The sequence below is a fragment of the Xenopus laevis genome, chromosome 1L (genome assembly GCF_017654675.1).
Source record: "Xenopus laevis strain J_2021 chromosome 1L, Xenopus_laevis_v10.1, whole genome shotgun sequence".
NCBI lineage: Eukaryota > Metazoa > Chordata > Amphibia > Anura > Pipidae > Xenopus > Xenopus laevis.
Window position 1 is genome coordinate 89,469,860 of NC_054371.1, and position 22,785 is coordinate 89,492,644.

General features: G+C 37.9%; 1 protein-coding gene across 4 annotated transcripts in view; it reads right to left on the reverse strand.

Moving 5' to 3' along the window:
* LOC108711356 (ephrin type-A receptor 5) overlaps positions 1-22,785 on the reverse strand; it is a 231,508-nt gene that overhangs the window by 40,898 nt on the left and 167,825 nt on the right. For all 4 annotated transcript variants that reach the window (XM_041591116.1, XM_041591117.1, XM_018253018.2 and 1 more), the window contains one exon: positions 1,181-1,305. In XM_041591116.1, the coding sequence (XP_041447050.1) occupies positions 1,181-1,305 (125 nt within the window). The remainder of the gene's footprint in view (positions 1-1,180; positions 1,306-22,785) is intronic.

Here is a 22,785-nt window from a genome sequence, read left to right on the forward strand (position 1 = left end):
AAGCATTAACCTGTTATAAATGGTGGATAAAACATGAGTAGGAACAGAATATTACATATTAATTTCTTTTCTTAAGTATGTGTGTTGTGTATAAAAGGTGTAATGATATAAAACATATTGTATCCTTATTATAGTTCCGGTCTTGGTGTAACTGTATTTAACATCAAATGAACATTGGATATTTTCAGCAACAATCACTCACAGGTAATGATGAGCAAAATTGTTTGCCAAGTTTCACTGCGGAAATGATGCCCATAGAAAAAATTTGTTGCGCACCAAAAAATTTTTGTCATCCATAGACTTCAATGCATTTTGACAAATTATGGCAAATTTTTTGCTAAGAGAAACAGGTCAGGTCAGATTTGCCCATCACTACTCACAGGTATGGATGACTGCATGCAAATATACACCTAGGGGCAGATTTATCAAAGGTCGAAGTGAAAATTCGAATTTAAAAAATTGGAACTTTGAGCTAATTTTTGTATACTTTGACTAGGGAATAGTTCAAATTTGATTTGAATTTGAAAAAAATTAACAAATTTGAATTCAGAAATTTATCATTTACTGTCTCTTTAAAAAATTCACGGACCTATTCGATCGAACCTATTCGGCCAAAAAAAACTTTGCTTTTTTTTATACATTTCAGTTCTTTTTTAATTCGAATTTCAAAGTTTTTAAATTCGAAATTTGACCTTTGTTAAATCTGCCCCTTACTGTATGCTTTACTGTTCTTCTTGTTTTTAAACTGTAAGGGTTAGGAATGTAATAAACCATATTACATTAAAAAAGTGAATGCAAATAAACTTTCAAATATTTATGTTACAATTTTGTGAACAAAAATTAAATAATTTCTCTATTCTCCCAAATTTGCTTCTTTTTTTAAAAAAAAAATTACATTAATTGAATCTCACTATTATTGTGTTTATGCTATTATGATAATTATTACCTTTTTTACATTTATCCAAGACCTTAGTTATCATTTATTTTGTTCCTCAGTTGACATTCAGCTAAGGAACATACATTTTACTAGGACACATTTTTTAAATTTTTTCTAGGAATTTATTTCTGAAACAATTAACTTAAAAAAATGATTCCACATACACCTGGTAGGTCCCCAAACATAATCTGTTAATATGTTACAGAAAAATATATATATGACAGTAGTTATAATGAGTCAAACCTTTTCGAAGCTTTTGATTTCATATTCAAGGATGATACCATTTGGTCGATCAGGCTCTTGCCATGACAGTGAAATGCTGTTTTTGGTAATTTTCCCCTTCTTCACAATGCTGATTGTAGATGGTGCTAAATAGAAAATTAAATTTTCATTTTTTTATCTCTACATTTTTATGTTGAGGCTTAATGAAAATAAGGGGTGTTACTTATGTGACCTCTCCTATTGCATTATGAAGGCCTGCAGCTTTCAGGTTGATAGCACTTTGACTGGCAAGCAAGTTAAAAAAAAAGAGCTGGTATGTCTAGACACTTTAGTATTCACAAGTTGTTGGCCAACCCTTGGTCATTTAACTACTATATGAAGCAATTGCCTGTATTTGAGGGGCAGAGTACCTCAGCATCACTCACCTGCCTATGGCCTGAACCCAATTAATAACATATTTTTATACAAAAAGCTTAGCTACAGTCAATTGATTAAAATCATATTTTTACATTGTTGAATATTTTTACAATCATATTATGACTATTAAATACATTTTACTTAATTAAATAAACATGCCAACAGATACATATTCCTTTAAAAGGACAAAATTATCATTACTCTTAGAACTGAATGGACAAAACCTTAGTGCACACATTTTGGATTGAACTTTCACAGTGAATGGGCCATATGGTTTAAAAAGGCATTCATGAGTCTCTTTGTAGCTTTGTGACATACATAGTTGCCTTCAAGAAATACTCTACCCTGACATTGAATAAAACGCAGACAAAGAAACAGGTAATATTATACCAAAAGTAAATGATAAGCTGAGTAATTCTACCTCGCTGAGCTTGTTTTAATAGAAGTGTTAAAGTGTAACCATGAGATAAAGGCCAATTAAGTATATCAAATTGATCCCAAAGGTATATCTATGATGGCCCTTTTGTATCCGGAGCACATCTGTGTTACAATACATCCTACAGAAGGAGAAAGGTAGAAGTATTTTTTTGTTTTCGTTCTCAAACAAAATGTAATTTAATCCCAACATCCTCACAAAGCTAACAATCATTCTATCTTAAAAGGCTGCAACTGGATACTGCACTGTATGATTTGTAAGAAAAGTGCAGTCGCACGAAAACCTGTTTTAAAGGTCACCAATTCTGCAAGGGCACTTTTTCAAAATTTCAGATGACCATGCTGCAAGAATGACAAATAAAGTTTTGTTTTTGGAAAACAAAAGAATATACATTTTGATACTGGAATTTGTGAAAAACATACAGTTAAATGATGTACAACTAATTTACAACACAATATATTACAATGAATGGACTGGTTCTTTCCAGATCCCAGTAACTGGACATTACTGTATAGGACAGGTTGGCCTCCAACCTGAGCTCCACTGATGAGTGTCCTAATACACAGGTGAGGTAGAGCCTTATTATTAAAAACATTAAATGCTTCACAGACTATTAGTGATGAGATACATATTTGTGGCAAAATTTGAATTTTCATGAGTGGTGAAAAGTTTGCAAATGTGAGTTAGATTTTTTCCAAACAAAAACAAAGTAGAGGGGCACTCTAGGACACACTGATTTATTATAGCAAAGCCTGCTACAGGAAAGTTAATGGCTTTTTGTTGCAGGCTTTGCCAACTAAATCAAAAAATCAGTATGTCCTAGTGTGCTGCTCTACATTGCATTTGAAAAAATTCTATAGAGGTGGACAGTTGGCTGATGTGCACCAGAACCCAGTGGATCCCGTGGATAAGTCTGGAGTAACTGTGATTGATCCTTCTGTTTTGCCCTGAATAAAAAGGTTTTTCATGTGTTGGAAAATGCCAGAAAAAATGCCCATTGACTCCAATGCATTTGGTGCAAGAAAAAAAATGACAAAATACTCCCATGGGTTTCACTGCACTTGGCGCAAGAAAAAATACCCACTCTCTTCAATGCAAAATTTTTCTGTGGTTTTGCACATTTTTGAGTAAAGCACAATAGGGCAGTTACGTGCAAAAATAATTTACTTTTTCTCTGTAATAATAAAAGGTACCATGTACTCGATCCCAACTAAGATATAATTATCCTTATTGGATGCAGAACAACCCTGTTTTGATTATTTATTGTTTAAAAATATTTTTTTTGTAGGTTTAAGATATGGAGATAGAATTATGGAAATCCCAGGTCCCAAGTAATCTGCATAAATCATTACGTTATACTTGATCTAGACTAAGATTTAATTAATTCTTATTAAGGGTAATATAATACTATTGGGTTAATAGCAGACTAAAATTATAGAGATCCAAATAAAAGACACCTTATGTGGAGAACCTCAGGCCCCAAGCATTGAGGGTAAATGGTCCCACACCTGTACTATCTGTGCTCTGTGAAATACTGTATTTTAATAACCTCTATCACTATAACCACTAATTACACAATGAGAAATAGCCTCACATTTATTTCAATTTGGTGCTTTGTGTTACAATTTTGTCTTATTTTTACAGCATATATTAGTTCAAGGCACTAAAAATAGGTACGTTTGAGAGGCTAATACACAGTCTAAAAGGCTGTTTTGTGTTTGCCAAATGTAAGATGGATTTATGAATCTACCAACATTTTTCTAGATTTTTAAAAAATCTTCTGCTATACAGCATTCTTGCAGACAATGATGCAGGTACTGTGTTAAAAATTGGCTCTGGTATTAGGAATTCATCACTAAGACTGATTGCTGTATCACGTAGACTGGCAGGCTTGGCACAAAAGGACATTTCCCACACAGTCAAAGCCGGTCTCAGTGATTGGTGTTCTTATTTTCCTTTGAATTTAATAACAGCCACGGGAAGGATGCAGAAGTTCCTGTTAAATGAAAGTACTGAATTGGAGATTAAGAAAGGAAAATTGGTGGGCTAAATTTCCTCTGACACACGTAGAAAATCTTGGAAGAAAAGAGATCTTGCTCCTTTCATTTGTAGAATAAAATTATTTTACTTGAACATGGGTTGTAGAAAGTACAACACTATTCATTTAAATACATTTTTGTTAAACTTTAATAAAATATACCTTAATAATTAAGCAAAAGTGTACATATCTATTTTCAAATTATTAATACAATTACAGTGAATACTGAATTGAACTACTTGAACTACAGTAATTATCAATGTGTACAGGCTGTGAGCAAATATATGGGGTTGTTGAGACATGAGGAACCATGCCTCCTCTAATGTTAAGACTTGCCTGTTGATAAATTGTAAGGAGGTTTATAACACTAAGGAGCTGATTTATCAAAGGTCGAATTTGAAACTTTATGTGAGTTTTTTTTTACTCTTGAATGTGCTCACAACTTGAATGGTACCTTATTGATGAAAAAACTAAAATTTGAACGAATATTACCAACCTTAAAACTCAAATATAATTCAAATCAAATTCGAAAGCAATTTGAATCAAGCTTTCCTCTGCAATAACAGATAAGCAAAGTAGTGGGGCATAGGAAAAGAAAACATCCTAAGTTTCCTATTACAATTACTTACATTTTGCAAAGTTATAATAACTCAAAATTAATTCCAGTTAATTTCCACTGTAACAAACAATAAAGGATCAGGGGTAATTTGAAGAATTTCCATTAAACATAATTAACAAATTTAAAATGTATTTCTATTGAAACAGTATCTCTATGTACTCTGCTATTCCCTGCACTGTCTGAGATGACCAATTTTCGGATTTGAGCTTTTTGCAGTATCGGGGTATAATAAACCTTGAAAAATTTGAGTTTTTTTGTTCCTCTTCGGGATTTGAACATTTGGATTTTAGTAAACCCCCTAGTATTTTAAATGTAGCTCTTTAAGTATATATATATATATATATATATATATATATATATATATATATATATATTTATATTTATATTTATATTTAATATCTGAGCTATATTTGAAAATTAAAATAACACTGGGAATTCTTAGAAGTTTCCTGCACACCAGGGAAAAGGCTATTTGCCTGATATGCACTTTTTATGCACTAATTTATTTCATTGTTTTATTAAACTAAGCAAACAAACTCCCATCCACAATTTTATCAATAAAACAACTCGAAAAAGATTTGTTGGAAAAAATCTCAATAAAATTGAGTGAAAATTCTAATCATGCTAATTTTTTGGACTTTACTCCTGAATTGCACGATTTTTTTCCAATTATCATCCGAAAACCCTGAAGTTTCTAGATTATCAGGCTAAACCCAGTGCAGTGCAAGGTATCATCTGTTATTTACTTATACTTGATCTCGACAGGTTTAAGATGCCCGGTTTTCAGGTTCAGGCTTTTTGCAGTATTAGGTTAGGGTATAATAAATCTGGAAAAATTTGTGTTTTTTTTTCAACATGAAAAATGTTTAGTTTTTGCTCCAAAACGTCCAACCAGAAAAAAAAACAAGTTTTAGAAAAAAACCCTCCTGTGATTAGTATTTTAAAGGGGACCCGTCACCCCAAAAAAAATATTTAAAATCCTTTTTTATCACATTAGTCAAGCAAAATGAACTTTAATTATACTGTATAAATTATTTGAATCTTGTTTCCTTCAAACTGGGAATTCATAATTATAGCAAGCAGGCAGGAGCCATTTTGTGGACACTGTTATTAAGACAAGCCTTATATCATCTCAAAATCTTGTTTGTGCACCAGAATGGGAGACCTGATGTCCATCCCCATGCCCTGGCTACACAATTAAATAGTGAAGAGAACGAGGGAATGTGTGGAGAGCACTGACATCTAGTGATGAAGTGATGAATGGAAAGTGAAAGTAATTGTCTGCCCCACCTCTTTGCCTAGGCATAGAGGAGGGGCAGCCAATATTTGATTGACAGCTGAGATTTTTAAACAAGCTCACAACAGCTATGAATGCTTTAATAAAAAATAGAAATTGGATTTCATGTTTAATTTGAAAAGGACTTTTATTATACAGCTTTTTGTGTCTGGGTGACAGGTCCACTTTAATGAATACAATTTTTTAAATGTTTTTATAACCTACACAATTGGTGCTCGCCATTTGGGTTTTTTTTGTATACATTATTAGAAGTAATTTGGTATAAAATGTCACAGATTTCCTTCAAAATTGCTCATGCAATATCATATTATGCCACTCCTACAATTAGTTAATCTTAGCTAAATCATCCAGAGATTATAAGAACAGCCCTTAAACTACAATGTGAACTAACCCTTTGTAGTTTGTCAAACATCATGAAAGTGTAATTCATTCAATGGTGGTTTCAAATGACAGCTTAAATCCCAGCCTAGGTTGTATAAATCATTACTTTCTAGATTGGCTTGGGTTTTAAAATTAATAGGTAATAGAATTTTCCCAAATACACTCTAGGGACCTTATGGAAGCAAGTAATGAGTGAACAGCAAAAACACATATTTCTGTGCTTAAAATGGCAGTTGCCCAATTTGATTTATTTCTTTTACACTATTAAATACCCCTTTTTTATGCGGCACAATGTAGACCTAGACACAGACAGTTTTTGTGTCTGGAAGTGGTAAAGTATAGAATAGGTCTAAATACACTGGCTTTATCAAATACAGAATGTGTGTTAGTATCTTTTGCTATGTCTGACAGATAAAGAAGAAATAAACATTATTTCCTCTTGTAGGGCATATTTCAAGCCTGTTAAAGCAGATAACATTTTAATAGGACAGCACAACACACAAAGGGATTTGTCACTTCTGCAATCTTTCCAGAAATGCAAAAAATTCTATCTAATGATAGAGCATCAATACATATATTTTTCTTAAACACTTAACTATCAGGGGCAACATGACACATTTATTTTAAGGAAAAACCTTTACATCTATCTTTATCTAAAGGTAGGAGCAGCAACCCTGCATATTGTTGCATTGTGTACATTCAGAGAGCAGCTTAAAGCAACAACATACAATAGCTGATATTCAAAAAGTGCTTATACAAATAAAGCAAAACCTCCACAGCAAGCCATCAAATAAGTTAATGCTAAAAATTCTACAAATACTCATGACAAACACAAAAGGTATTTGATACAAATTGTGAAAATTCACTTATAGAACAAAAAATAAAATGCAGTGCAAAAGGAGTTTACCACCTGACTGGCCTTCTTTAAAGGGGCACACATAAATTTAATGAATAGGGCTTGAGCTGAACCTAATTATAAACTATTGTTTAAATCAAATAGCATCATTGATATTTCTTTAACTAAACAAGTCAAACAGGGAAATTTAAGCTACTTCACGTTAGATCACCACTGCTAGAAAGATGTTTACAGTGGTGAATTACTCCAGGAATCCCCTAATCTTGACCTTAACCATCGATCCCTATGCTGAGAGGTGACATAGTGGGTACCAATCTTACTGTTCTCCTTGTAAGAGTAGAACTAAGGAAATAAGGTAAGAAATAAAAAGGTCTTTCCTCACACTGCTCCATCCTACTGAAGCCTACCTGCATCTCAGGCTCTCCAACCAACTGAACATATTTGTAAATATCTGTGCTTTGGAATTATCTAATGCTGTTTAAAAGAGGTTTAAACTTTGTTGTTGTATTTGAAAATATGATCTGTGTTTCCTTCTAAGAAGCTTCTAAAAAATATATAAAAAAAACTATAACAAATCACAGTGTTTAAAATTACCATCCATGGTTAGGGTGATGACTTTTAACACCATTTTATGTCATTGATTTATAACTTGCAGTGCTTCATTATCACTTTTACAGAAATAAAAACACAAATGTTTCCTGAGGTTTAATTACTGAAAACAGAACTTAAAGGGCAACTAGCTCATTTATGTGGTTTACAGTACTTTTTACTTACTGAAAAATAAGCAAATCTGTAATGTACATGTAGGTTAGCAATTGTTTTGATTATTATTTAAAGGGATTATTTACCATTGCGTTAAATTTTATTGCACTATAAAATGCCCTAAATGTAACTTTTCATTTGCCTCAACAAGGTTTACGGGCTCTATGAGGTAGCAATCCTTGCAAAAACAACTCACAGGAAAAAGATGGACTGTCAGGTTGGTATGTAAAGAGCCACAGTTTTTTATATAACAAAACTGCTACCAAAATGTAATTATATACTATTCATGCAATAAGCAGTGCTTTCTAATATAAATACAATTGCCATTGGAATCACAATTTGTATAACACCACCCATATTTGAATGCTTGACAGCTACCTGACATGCTGCTACATATCAGGTGGGTGAGTAGGAGCACAAAACCATAAACAGTTCGGGGGGGCGGTCCTTAGCCATGCTGCTGACCGGACGCATAGAGTAGGAGCTCCGTGATTTGGGACCTCTGCACTCCCGCATATCAGCTTCTAAAAGCAATAACTCGCAGCACGGGATGCACATTTATTGAGCCAGACCATGGGGAAACGGCAAAATCGGCAAAAACAGCGCACTACGATGTCTCCCTACCTACAGAAGACGCCAAGTCGGAGCCTGCGACACACTCCCCAAGATGGCGCCGACTCTGATAGCGCGCCTCCAAGCTCACCGCACGCTGCTGCCTCTCCAAGCCACTCTGTGAGTACATCGCCTTCTATGGCCTCTCAGTCACCACAACATTTCCTCTCTGATAATCTCCCGGCCCAACAACAAGCCGAGCAGCCCGTTACTGCCCAAATATTGTCAGACCAACTGGCGCACCTACAGTCTGCCCTGACGGCCACCATTACTCAGACGGTTGCGGCGGCAGTAAATGTGACCTTGAAAGAGATCCGGAGAGATGTGACTGATCTGGGCGATCGGACTCACAAGCTAGAGACATTCACAGACGATATTGCACAGAGATTGATTAATACAGAGGAGGAAAATGCCGCCCTTAAAGGGGAAGTGTACCTATTACGGGACATGTGCGAAGACTTGGAAAATAGATCCCGCAGACAAAACCTGCGGTTCCGGGGGATCCCTGAGGAGGTAATGCCGGCAGACATTCCGGGCTACCTTACGGACCTATGTACCCATATTTGTCCAGACACTCCATCTGATATGTGGAGATTTGACAGAGCCCACCGCTCGCTGGGCCCTAAACCACTTCCACCCAAACCTCCGCGTGACATAGTCACATGCTTCCACTACTACCAGGCCAAGGAGTTTGTTTTAGCGAAAACAAGGGCTGCTAACACAGTGGACTTTCGCAACCATAAGGTGCAGATCTTCACTGACCTCTCTCCCATCACTTTGACCAAACGAAGAGAGATGAAGCCTGTCACACAAAAGCTTCGGGACCTTGGCATACCCTACAGATGGGGCTTCCCATTTAAGCTGGTGGTCAATCGAGCGGGTCACACATACACCTTGCAGAACCCTCAAAATGGCGCTCGGTTCTTAAAAGCACTCAACCTGCCGCTTCAAGACGTATCCTCGCCAACCCGGCCCAGCCCAAGAGAGAAGCCAGTGGTTACTTTTGAACCTCAGTGGCTTACGGTCCAGCGACAAAATGGTCTGCCTCCATTGGCCTTGAGCCCATCGCCTCCACAGATTCCTTGAGGATTTACTGCCGAATCTTCTCTACATTCTGGGGCCAGCTTGGCTCATGTATGGCTCTATTCAACCTACGAGGTCTCCGTGAGTGTCACGACATGTCACCTACTCTTGTGTATTACATCGACTGCGGTGATCCTTGGCATCACGGTTATTTCTCACCCCCTCCGGAGGTTCCTGATTGTTCCTCCTTGGCCGTTGACTATACGTCATCGCCACTACTACATCTGATTTTTTTTTATTTTTCCACCACAGTTATCATTAAGCCGAACAGAGCTTGGGAATGTTTGGAATAATTATTTCTCAATATTTGTTTTACCTAATGTTGTTCTATTTTTTCTTATTTATTTTATGTTTATTACTGCTGTTTTGTTGTCTTGGGTTCATTTTGCCTTTTCAGGTTCAACGCATCTGTTTTTTGTGGGTCTGTTTTGAATTGATACATGGTGAGCTCAGTTTACTTGAATACTTTGTGGTTTGTATGTTGTTACATGGATCGGTTGGGGATTTTGGTCGACCACATCTGTTGATGGGTATGTCAGCTAAGCTACGGCTTATTCTATTGCCCCCTTATCTATTCCCCCATGGCTAAATTCATCTCCATTAACGTTAAAGGTCTTAATAGCATACAAAAGAGATACTTGACTCTTAAAGAACTTAGAGACTCCCGGGCTGATATAGCCTTTATCCAGGAGACACATTTTTCTAAGGATAGCTCTTATGGCCTTCACTCTAAATACTACCCTACGGCCTAATATTCCTCGAGCCCTTCCAAAAAGGCCGGGGTGGCGGTCCTTATTCATAAAGACTGTCCCTTGTCGGTCGACCAGGTCCTTTCCGATCCGAAAGGTCATTACTTATTACTAACGGGATCTTATGCTGGTGTTCAGGTTCTCCTCCTTAATATTTATGCTCCTAACAAGCGCCAAATTCGCTTTCTTAAAAGGGTCATAGCTATAGCGCAACGACATACCCCTTTACATACTATACTGGGAGGGGACTTTAATCTAACGTTCTCTCAGGTGGCTGATAGGTCCCAACCGGCCACATTACAGGCGGCACACAATTTATCTAAATTGTTCAGACAAACCATGAGACAGGCCCAACTGTTTGACACCTGGCGAATTAAACACCCTAGAGATAAGCAATTTACCTTTTACTCTCCTGTGCATAAGATTCACACCCGCATTGATTATTTTTTCATCTCACACTTTTCTCATAACCTACAGTTCGCAGCGGAGATATTGCCTATCTCCTGGTCTGACCATGCTCCCATACTCTTGACCGTAGATTTCTCTAAGCCCCCCTCCCGTGAGTCTCATTGGCGTTTGAATGAAACGCTTTTGCATGACTCCACAGCTTTTGCCCAAATCGAGGGTCGACTGAAGGAATATTTTGAAATTAATGAGGGCTCGGTAGATTCCATCCCTACTCTTTGGGAGGCCCATAAGGCTACGATACGGGGTCACCTTATTGCATTGACGGCCCATAGAAAAAGATTCATGACTCGTACTTACCTCACCCTACATAAAAAACTTAGAGACACGGAGACTCAATATAACATACTGGGCACTGACTCCTTATTACGCCAAATTAGTTTACTGCGCAAGGAACTAGCCACTTTGAAGTATAGACAGGCGGAAAAGGCCATTATTTGGACCAGACAGATGTTCTATGAAAAAGCTGATAAGCAGCACACACTGTTAGCTCGGAAATTGAGAGATCAACAAGCCAAAACCAGAATAACTTCCATTAAGCGCTCTTCTGCTGGCTTAACTTACGACCCAGAGCAAATAGGAGCTGAATTTCACGATTTTTATAGCAAACTCTATAATTTACCTCAACCATTCCCGCAAGTAGGCTACCATAGGGACCTGATAACTGACTTCCTGACTGGCCTTGACCTTCCTAAGTTCTCAGCTGAGGACCTGGACGTGCTCAATGCAGCTATCACTCCGGAAGAATTATCCTTTACTCTCAAACAAATGCCTACAGGGAAAACTCCGGGCCCTGATGACCTCCCTTATAAATACTACAAATTGTTCCAGCATATATTGACTCCATATTTGCTGAAACTTTTCAACCTGTACTTACAAGGGACTGCCATCCCCAATACCACTTTGACTTCACACCTCTCCCTTATACCCAAGGAAGGAAAGGATCCCACATTATGCTCGAATTACAGGCCCATAGCGTTATTAAATTCTGATTTGAAATTGTTTTCTAAGATATTGGCAAACCGCCTTGCACCCATCTTACCGCGACTAATTAATAGGGACCAAGTAGGCTTCATAATGGGCAGACAGGCTGGCGACAATACCAGACGTACTATTGATCTAATTGAGATCCTTCAGAGGACTCAGAACAAATCAGTGATCCTCAGTTTAGACGCCGAGAAGGCGTTCGATAGGCTTAATTGGACATATCTATTCTCTTTGCTAGGTCACCTCAACCTCTCAGGCCCTTATCTCAGTGCTCTCCGTAGCCTATATAGTACCCCCCTCACTTTCCTCAAACTGCCTGGTCAATCTCAGAAACCAATACCTATTTTCAACGGGACGAGACAAGGCTGCCCCCTTTCCCCCCTTCTGTATGCACTTAGTATTGAACCTCTGGCGGCGGCCATACGGAGCCACCCGGACATTGCGGGAGTTCCGGTTGGCGAGTCTCATTATAAAATAGCTTTATTTGCAGACGATGTCCTCCTTACGCTATCAAACCCATTTGTTTCACTCCCAAATCTTCACCAGCTATTAAACAGGTACAGTGCACTATCTGGCTACAAACTGAATCTAGACAAAACCGAAGCTTTACCATTAAATCTCACTTCCAGGGAGCTGGGGTCCTTGCAATCCGCTTTTAACTATAGATGGAGGAGAGACTCCTTATCCTATCTTGGTACCCATTTATCTGCGGCCTACTCTCACTTATACGACCTAAACTTTAAACCACTTGTTCAGCGGACTAAGACCCAGTTGTTGCAATGGTCTCATTATTCTATATCTTGGTTGGGCAGGGTGGCTGCTATAAAAATGAGTGTGCTACCCAAATACCTCTACCTGTTTGAGACTCTCCCTGTTGTTGTTCCACCCTCAACGCTTAAGGAAATACAATCTCTGTTTCAAGGTTTTATCTGGGCGAATCGGAGTCATAGGGTGGCCAGCTCGGTTCTGCTGTCATCCCGCAACCGAGGGGGCTTGGGTGCCCCTAACATACGGAAATACTATGAGGCCGCCCATCTTAGGCAGCTCTTGGCCTGGTCTCATTGGACTTCTCCTACAGCTTGGGGTCACATTGAAAATGAGATGGCACGAGACTACCACCTGAATGCACTTTTTTGGTGTTCTACTACTGCTATCAGATGCTCTCCTACGATGCTTTCGGCTACTAGACACTTAAGGGGCAGATTCACTAAGGGTCGAATTTCGAAGTTAAAAATACTTCGAAGTTCGACCCTCGAATTGAAATCCTTCGACTTCGAATATCGAAGTCGAAGGATTTAGCGCTAAACGTTCGTTCGATCGATCGAAGGATTTTTCGTTCGATCGAACGATTAAATCCTTCGAATCGAACGAAGGAAAATCCTTCGATCAAAAAAAGGTTAGCAAACCTATGGGGACCTTCCCCATAGGCTAACATTGACTTTGGTAGGTTTTATCTGCCGAAGTAGGGGGTCGAAGTTTTTTTTAAAGGGAAAGTACTTCGACTATCGAATGGTCGAATAGTCGAACGATTTTTCGTTCGATTCGTTCGATTTCGTTGTATTCGAACGAATTTAACCAATTCGATGGTCGAAGTACCCAAAAAATACTTCGAAATTTGAATTTTTTTCACTCGAATCCTTCACTCGAGCTTAGTGAATCGGCCCCTTACATTCGATCTGGCTCAACACCAGGCGTAAGCACAATTTGATTTCAGCCAAGTCATTGTTAACCACTTTCCTGAGGAATCCTGCCTTCCAGCCAGGCATGGCTCCAGCGTTTCATTTGCGGTGGTCGAAGTTTTCCTATTTCACTGTACGGGATGTTATCCACCCACTTACTCACATGCTGCTTCCCTTGCAGACTATTCAGGACAATAATCCATCTGTGAGACTTAGATTTTTTGAGTACCTTCAACTCCGACATTTTGTGGACTCTTTAACAAAACCTGCTATTGCATCTAGACCCACTGCATTTGAGGCCCTGGCCGTCAATGGTCTACCACAAAAAGGTCTCATCTCTAGTATCTATTTGATACTCACGACCCCCCAAGCATCTCCGCCACATCGCCACAAATATATGGATAAGTGGGACCAAGCGCTTCCACAACCGCTCACCGCCTTGGAATGGTCCAGAATATGGGACAACGCGGCACACATGGTATCCTGCGTACGACAGAAGGAGCATATTTACAAGATCCTAACGTTTTGGTACTATAACCCAGAAAAACTTCACAAGTTTTTCCCCGACCATTCTCCTCTCTGCTGGAGAAACTGTGGTGCCCATGGTTCCCAGCTACACATTTTTTGGGACTGTCCCCTTCTTCAGCCCCTATGGAAGGAAGTTCAGGACCTTCTCTGCTTGCTGCTTTCCAGACCAGTGCCACTAGATCCGGTAGTGTTCTTGTTGGGCAAACCCCTGCCACGGATTCAGAAGAGTGGACAAGCACTTGTTAATCAAATACTGACCGCCACCCGATTAGCCATTGCTGCTAAATGGAAAACCCGGACGATTCCCACAGTGATTGAGATTATCAACAGGGTGAACAGCAACAGGTCTTTTGAGGCTAACATAGCCCACATCCAACATACAACAGACCGTTTTCTCAAAATTTGGTCCATATGGGACCTTCGAGGTATGGCGCCCGCCCTGCCCCACTAAGATCCTCTGAGACCATTCCCTGAGCTCACTCACTTGTCTTTCCTGTTGCTCCCCACACCCGCTCCGCTGCTATAGACTGAACTTGAACTCGTACTGCCCTAACTTGAACCCTTGATGTTGTACCTTCTGCTTGATGACTTTTTCTTTTGCCTGTTGTTTATGCTACTGTAAACAATGTCTCGCCTTCCCTATGGGACTTGTGAGCATTATTTTGCTTATTGACATAGATCTGGTTGTTGGCCATATCGGCCCTAGCTTTTGGTGTTTTTCTTAATGATACGCTGTATTAATATGCTACTGATGTCTATCTTGATGTTTTCAGCTTTGTACAATTTTCAAAACCTGTCAATAAAAATATAAGTTACAAAAAAAAAAAAAAACCATAAACAGTTCAAAAAACTATTAATAAAATACATACATAAATAAATAAATAAAATCTCCTGGGAACCCTGAATTCAAGGAGACCAAAAAACACCATCAGCATCCTTGTGCTTTTTACCTTAGAGTATATACCTTCAACTCCCTAGCAAGCATTCCTGCCACTAAGCTGTTACCAAGGCTCCAAGAAAAATTGTGGATAGCAGGAAGAAACATTTCTCCCTAACTCCTCACCTTCTCAGATCTACCATTCCCATAAACCTGGCCCCTTTACGATCTGCTGCTTCCTTACCTAGTCAAGGCTCCTTCTCATATTCTATTGCAAGTCTGATCAAACTGATTGTCCCTTTTTGTCATTGCAAATTTTTCTTTACAATATATTGAAAGCTCAGACAAAATCTACTGCATCTGCAAATATCACAAATTTTCTTTTGTAATTGTGAAATTGTATTTTAAAAACTTAGTTTTAAATTGTATTTTTAAAACTTATTCAATGGAGTGAGCAATATGTGTACCAATTTAAAACAATAAGTATGGAAGGCACATACAGACAGACAGACAATAGGAAGCTCTAATAGACAAACATACTGACTATTCCCATGTTCAGGCTCAGCGATCTAACACTTATGAAATGCAAAGTTCAATTTCTATATGAAGTGATTTTTCAGTAAAACTCATTTTACAAAAAAGTAATAATAAACCTCATAAATATTTCAACAACCTGCATGCCATCCCAAATTAAACATTAGGGAGCACATTTACTAAGGGTCGAATATCGAGGGTTAATAAAACCTCGAATTCGACCCTTGAAGTAAAATCCTTTGAATATCGAATTCGTAGGATTAAGCGCAAATGCTACGATCGAATTAAAAATCGTTCGATCAAAAAAAGCTTAGAAAAGTGATGGGGAAGGATGTACCCGTATATATCCGAGTATAAGCCGAGTTTTTCAGCATCCAAAATGTGCTGAAAAAGTCTACCTCGGCTTATACTCGGGTCAGCGGTACCCGACCCGAGTAGCTGAGATTGCAGTCACTTTTAATCATTCCTATACCAACAGTTCACTTGGGGAGAGACTGCAATATCCCACAATGCCCTCTGTTGGTTATATGAAAGAATAACAGTGACTGCAATATCACACAGTGCCATCTGTTGGTTATATGAAAGAATAACAGTGACTGCAATATCACACAGTGCCATCTGTTGGTTATATGAAAGAATAACAGTGACTGCAATATCACACAGCGCCATCTGTTGGTTATATGAAAGAATAACAGTGACTGCAATATCACACAGCACCCTCTGTTGGTTATATGAAAGAATAACAGTGCGCCCTCTGTTGGTTATATGAAAGAATAACAGTGACTGCAAAATCACACAGCGCCATCTGTTGGTTGTATGAAAGAATAACAGTGACTGCAATATTACACAGCACCCTCTATTGGTTATATGAAAGAATAACAGTGACTGCAATATCACACAGCGCCATCTGTTGGTTATATGGAAGAATAACAGTGACTGCAATATCACACAGTGCCCTCTGTTGGTTATATGAAAGATTAACAGTGACTGCAATATCACACAGCACCCTCTGTTGGTTATATGAAAGAGTAACAGTGATGGCAATATCAAACAGCATCCCTCTGCACATGGTAGTGAGACAGTGGGACAATGCACACAGTAATCTGTTTGGCAATTCTCTGTCACCATCAACTTTGCAAAGAAGTCCGGTTGATCGCTGGGGGGGTCGCTTTGGTAGAATGGGCGCTGCTGGGAGACAGGGCTGTAGTTGTGTCTAGGCTTATACTAGAGTCAATAAGTTTTCCCAGTTTTCGTAGGTAAAATTAGGTACCTCGGCTTATACTCGGGTCGGCTTATACTCGAGTATATACGGTACCTCGGTAGGTTTAAACTGCCGAAGTATGTAGTCAAAGTTTTTTTTAAAGAGACAGTACTTCGACTTTCGAATGGTCGAACGATTTTTAGTTCTAATCGTTCAAATTGAAGTCAAATCGAAGGTCGTAGTAGACTATTCGATGGTCGAAGTATTCGAAATTCAACGTTTTTTTCATTCGAATCCTTCACTTGAGCTTAGTAAATGTGCCCCTAAATGTGTTAAGAACACCCAAGCCTCAGCTGACAAAATACTTCAGATCTCTGACACTAGGTTTTATGTGTATTTATTGAAAATTAATAGTAGGTAACACAGTGTCCTAGAATGAAAGGCAGATGAGATAGGATGCATTAATACATAAAACAGGATGTATTTATTTTATCCTAAAGTCATACTGCCACTTATGAGCAAATAAAAGCTCAGACAAAATTAAAATACATATGTAGAATGAAAACTAATTTAAAAAAAAGAACAGCCTTAAATCCTTTTTTTCACTTTCACCCAACACAGTAATTAAAGCAATTTGTTTTCATTAGATTGAGTTTTTTATATTTGAATTTTTTAATAAATAAGCAAACATTTAAGTTTGGTAACATTGTTGGTTTATTTGAATTGAAAAATATTCTAAAAATCATAAAGACAGATCTTATTGGATGTTTTTCCATATGGTTTGGTAACCTTATATGAGTGATCTGAACATGATAAGTAACATGAGTGCCCTGTCAGATTAGTAACACAACACCTGCCCAAAGCTCTCAAGTGGTTGCTGGTTATGGCATTCACCCCTTTTGCTGTTCCAGCTGATACACAGGGCATGCAACCTTCTTGTTGGATTAGAGGGTGGTGCAAGCATATAATTGGCTAGAACACTGATATAGCCAGACATCCTCTTACATCCCCAAGCCCTGCATGAAAGCTGTATAATCTGTTTATGATTGAATTCTCTTCCATCTCTAATTAAGTTTTTTTTGTCATCTACTTTAGAAAACCAAGGCGCACATTGGGACAGTTTTATGAAAAAATGATTTACCTTTTAAATGAATGGTATGGAATGAATGTCTTGCAGAGGAAGGCTAAGTTTTGCACTTACTGTATAACAAAATATTTTCACCTACACTACAGCAGAATTTAAGTGTGTTACTTGTAGCTCCCATATTGTATATCTGGCTAGAAAGACAGATAGTCAAATGATCCAATGGGTGTCCTATAACTCAAGTGATTTATTCACATGCAACCATGAAGTGTTGACTCATAAGGCAGTGATCCCCAACCAGTAGCTTGTGAGCAAGATGTTGCTCTCCAACCCCTTGTATGTTGCTCACAGTGGCCAAAGCAGGTGCTTATTTTTGAATTCAAGACTTGGAGGCAAGTTTTAGTTTCATACAAACCAGGTGCACTGCCAAACAGAGCCTCAATGTAGGTTGACAATCCAAATAGGGGCTAGCAAATGGCCAATCACAGCACTAATTTGGCACCACAAGAACATTTTTCATGTTAGTGTTGCTCCCCATCTACATTTACTTCTGAATGTTGCTCACAGGTTCAAAAGGTTGGGGATCCTGTTATAAGGTGTGGTTTCTTTCCTTTTTCATTTTTTTTTATTCCTAAATCTATTGTAAGCTATGTAAAGAGAAAGTCCAAGTTAAGGTGGCCATACACGGATAGATCCGCTCGTTTGGCGATGTCGCCAAACGAGCGGATCTCCCTCCGATATGCCCACCTTGAGGTGGGCAATATCGGGCTGATCCGATCGTGGGCCCTAGGACCCAACGATCGGATCCTAGCGTTCGCCAAACGGGCGGTCAGATCGCGGGACCGCATCAACGAACAGATGCGGCCGCGATCCGACTGGATTTTTAACCCCATCCGATCGAGATCTGGCCGACTTTCGGCCAGATCTCGATCGGGGAAGCCCGTCGGGGGCCCCCATACACGGGTCAATAAGCTGCCGACTCGGTCTGTCGGCAGCTTTTATCGGCCCGTGTATGGCCACCTTTAAAGTTCTTCTAAGAAATAGAAGCATTGTAATTAAATACAATATACTGTGTTTTTAATTTCTGAACACATTAATAACAGAAAATATATAGGTTAGACGACATGTAGAAGTGATCCACCACATGCATGGAGTCATCAATCAAATCAAATCAGGGCTTTATAAACCCTGACATTTGCTGTCCTTTCTCTCATCTGGGAATTTGTTTTGGGAGCATGTTTTGCATATATTTGTATACAAAAAAAATAAATAAATATATGAAATTCTAATGTTTATTTATAAAATTGTGCTATAAATATATGCTTGTGACATGAATGTGTCTCAAATAAAATTAAGTAGTGTGTGTACTTCTGAGTGTAAATGTCAGATATTTCTGCATGTTTAAGACAAAGTAAATCTTCTTCACTGTACCATAATCACATTGGTGTAATCAAAGGTATAATCAAAAACAGGTCAAAGAGTCCCATCTATATACCATGCACCAAGGAATCTTATTCAGGACACCTATTGTGATGCTCTTATCGAAAACAGTTCACTCTATGGATTTCTGTAAAGATAAGCCATGCCTTTTTAGCTTAAAGCAAAGCATGTCCCATATATTATGTGGCATAGTTAAAAAAGGCAATCTCTTAGAGTCATCTGATGGTATTGCTGCACAACCATAATAAACAGGGTATCATCGTCCCCTTTGAATCAATCCAGTTGACATAAGCCATTTGCTCTGACTGCTTGGGCTATTAATAAAAGCCCAACACATTCCTAGTTCCTGATATATTGTTCCAGTTTTGTGTCTAGGTATACAGGCTGCTGTGAATTTTCCTTATTTTAACAATATTTTTAATACAAATGAATTGGTAAAAAGTAAAGATCTCATCGTTAGTTTAAAAGCTCCTGTGTGGTTGATAAAGTAATGCATCTGATAAATATTAATTAACATTTGGGGGGTTATTTATTAAGGTTCGAGTTGTGTTTTCCCAAAAAAATTTAGCTTTTTAATGGTATTTTTCGAAATGTATTATGTCCCAAATCTGCTAAAAACCTGCATCTAAAAATAATCCAGCTAAAACCTGTTGGGTTCATGTAAAAAATCAATGTCAGAGGTCCCTTTAACCATTTGAAGATGTTTTTTGCCTTCATGATTTTCATACTTTAAACCATACTTAATCATACTTAATCATTCAAACATTTAATAAACCCAATAGGATTGTTTTTCCAATAAGCATTAACTATTCTCAGTTTGGACCAAGTACAAGGTACTATTTCATTATTACAGAGAAAAATTTAATAATTGTAGAAAATTTTAGAAAATTTTAATAATTTGATTAAAATGGAGTTTATGGCAGATGGCCTTCCCTGCGTTGGACTGTGGGGGGTGACCACCCGCACGATTCCCAACCCCCTCTCCTTCACCCACATGGCCCCCGGGCACATATCCCCCTGCGCACTCGGGGCCCTGCCACAAATGCCCTGAGCACTCTGTCCCACCTTTCCCCCGCCAGCACGTACCTTCTTCATGCAGGGGAGGTCAGGAAAGAGCAAGGCTCTGCAAGCAGCGAGCGGGTCTGGGCTGGCGGGGCCCACCAGGTTTTTTCCTGGTGTTCCGCTGGCCCAGTTTGACCCTGGGCGTTCACGTAATTCAGAGCTTTCTCGATAATGCACTTTAAGAACAGTTTTAGGTCTAGGATTTTACTTATTCTTTATACATATAAATTACTAAGTAGCATGTAAATAAATTGGTTTACCAAAATTTTCACAGCAAGCACTCACCCCAGATGGCCCAGATCTTAATATACCACTCATTGTTTCTGTTCATCTGCTTAACATTCTTTTAGCTATACTATTTGATAAATTACAATTTGTTTTTGATTATTGTAATGATTTCTTTTCCTTCAAAAATACTTTTGCAATTCAGCTATAGTTCTCCTTTATATTATTATTTATTGTCTATGAATATGCACTGAAAAAAAAATCTACTGTACTGTAAAGTTTATTAGGGAAAGCTTATTCAATATATTTTATCAAACACTATCTTTCATACTGCCATCTGTATGGAGACATCTGCACTTATTCTTTAGAATGCATCAAAATGCTGTTTAATAAAATCTGAACATAGTTAACATCTGTGTCCTAGTATAGCAACTTGTTCCCATCATATATAGTAGTTTTGCCAGTCATGATTGCGTTGTGTGTATATCCAGCAATATTGTTACATCTTATTGCATTCACTTTGCTATTCCGTTGGGAAGTGTTTTGACATCTGATATACTGTAGGAGCTTAGGACTTCAGCTTCTATAATTCTTTTTTTATTGTTTTAATTTCTTATAGTTATTAAATGTGAATGTAATGATTTCTCCTAAGATTCAACATATCACAGACATTTCAAGTTGTTTTATTTCACTTTAGTTCTGAAACGCATGTGCTGTTATACTATGAAATACAGCTAGATCACCTTTCTTGGGCCACAGACAGCCCTGTTGCTATCTGAAACATACAGTATGTGTTTGTTGCTTATTTATTGTGCCTTTTAAAGTTGCATGTAAAAAAGATGTAACAAAGGCATCTGTGATCAAAGTCAGAGGCTGAATAGCCATTCAGACCCATTTCAGGATGTTTTCAGAATGGACTACGTCCTTTCATTAATCTGAGAATTTCCCGACGGTTAATAAACTAAGGGAAAGCTGCAATTACTAACTAAACTAGGGAGTTATAAATAAAACTATAAAATATTCAGCTAATATATAATTCATCGAGTAGCAACCATCCAGCCATATGTAGTGCAATGAAATCACAGTGTAGGCACAGCTTGTTTTAGATGCAGGAAGTGTTAGCAAAACACGGTGTGGGCATCACATCTGACTGCACTTTATGTATATGTATAGATTTCTGCTAGATCCTTGTAGGGGACGTATATCCTGAAACCAACTTGGCTCTGCTTGAAGATTATTTCTTTATTAAATATAATAAAAGGCTTTGACAAATATGTCAATCAGTAGAAAATTACCTACTATTCGGGTTCAACTATATTCTACATTCAAATTTTAAAGAGAGCATATTAAAAGTGGACATGAAAATATGCCTTTTAAGTATGAAATTAATAAATGCCTTTAGTTTAAGAAATCAGCATTAGCCAAAAGAACATATTTTTTTTTTAAGAAGAAATATACTGAACATTTCTTGACATCTGTATGAATTGCACAAGCATTTGCACCTAATAAAGTATTTTAAAGTATAAATAAATAAAGTATCTTGCAGTTTTATACCAACAATCATTGATATGGAAATTATATCATTAACTCTGTGGTATAAAACAATGGAAACATTTTTTTGTTTGCAATTTGCTACTCAAACTAGCCTGTGTAACAGGAAGTAGTCAGAGGATCTGCCATCTGGCACAAATCTTGTATATCACTGGACTCACAATAAATAAAAAACGACATTTCAGATTAGCTATTATAGTGGTTTCTATGTAAAAGTAGCACTACTGAATTCTCAGACTGAAGCCTTCCAAATTGCATCAGAGGGGGATATTCCTTTACTAATGTACCTGAACATACAGCGGATTCAGGGAAAGAATTCCTCAGTTACACAGTTAGACCTACAGGTAAATCAAAACATTAGAAAGTTATATTACCACAGGGCAATAATGGGAGAATCGGACCTGTTTCCCTTTGCCCAAAATTTTGCAAAATGGTGAAAAATTGATCAAATGCATTGAAGTCAATAGGCGGCAAATTTTTTTGATACGCAACAAATTTTATTTTGACATGACCAGTTTTTTCACCCATTGGAGTCTATGGGTGTCATTTTCACGGCAAAACTTGGCAAAAAATTTGTTCAGGAGTAAAAAAAATGCCACGTAAAATGTAAACAATAGCTTTAGTTCTCTTCTTATTATGTAATAAATCGACTTTGAAATACCCCAAGCGGCAGAAGAGACTGCCAGTATAAAATAGCTTGTGAATTGTGGTGACTCTTTATGGGATGTAAAGCTGTCATTCAC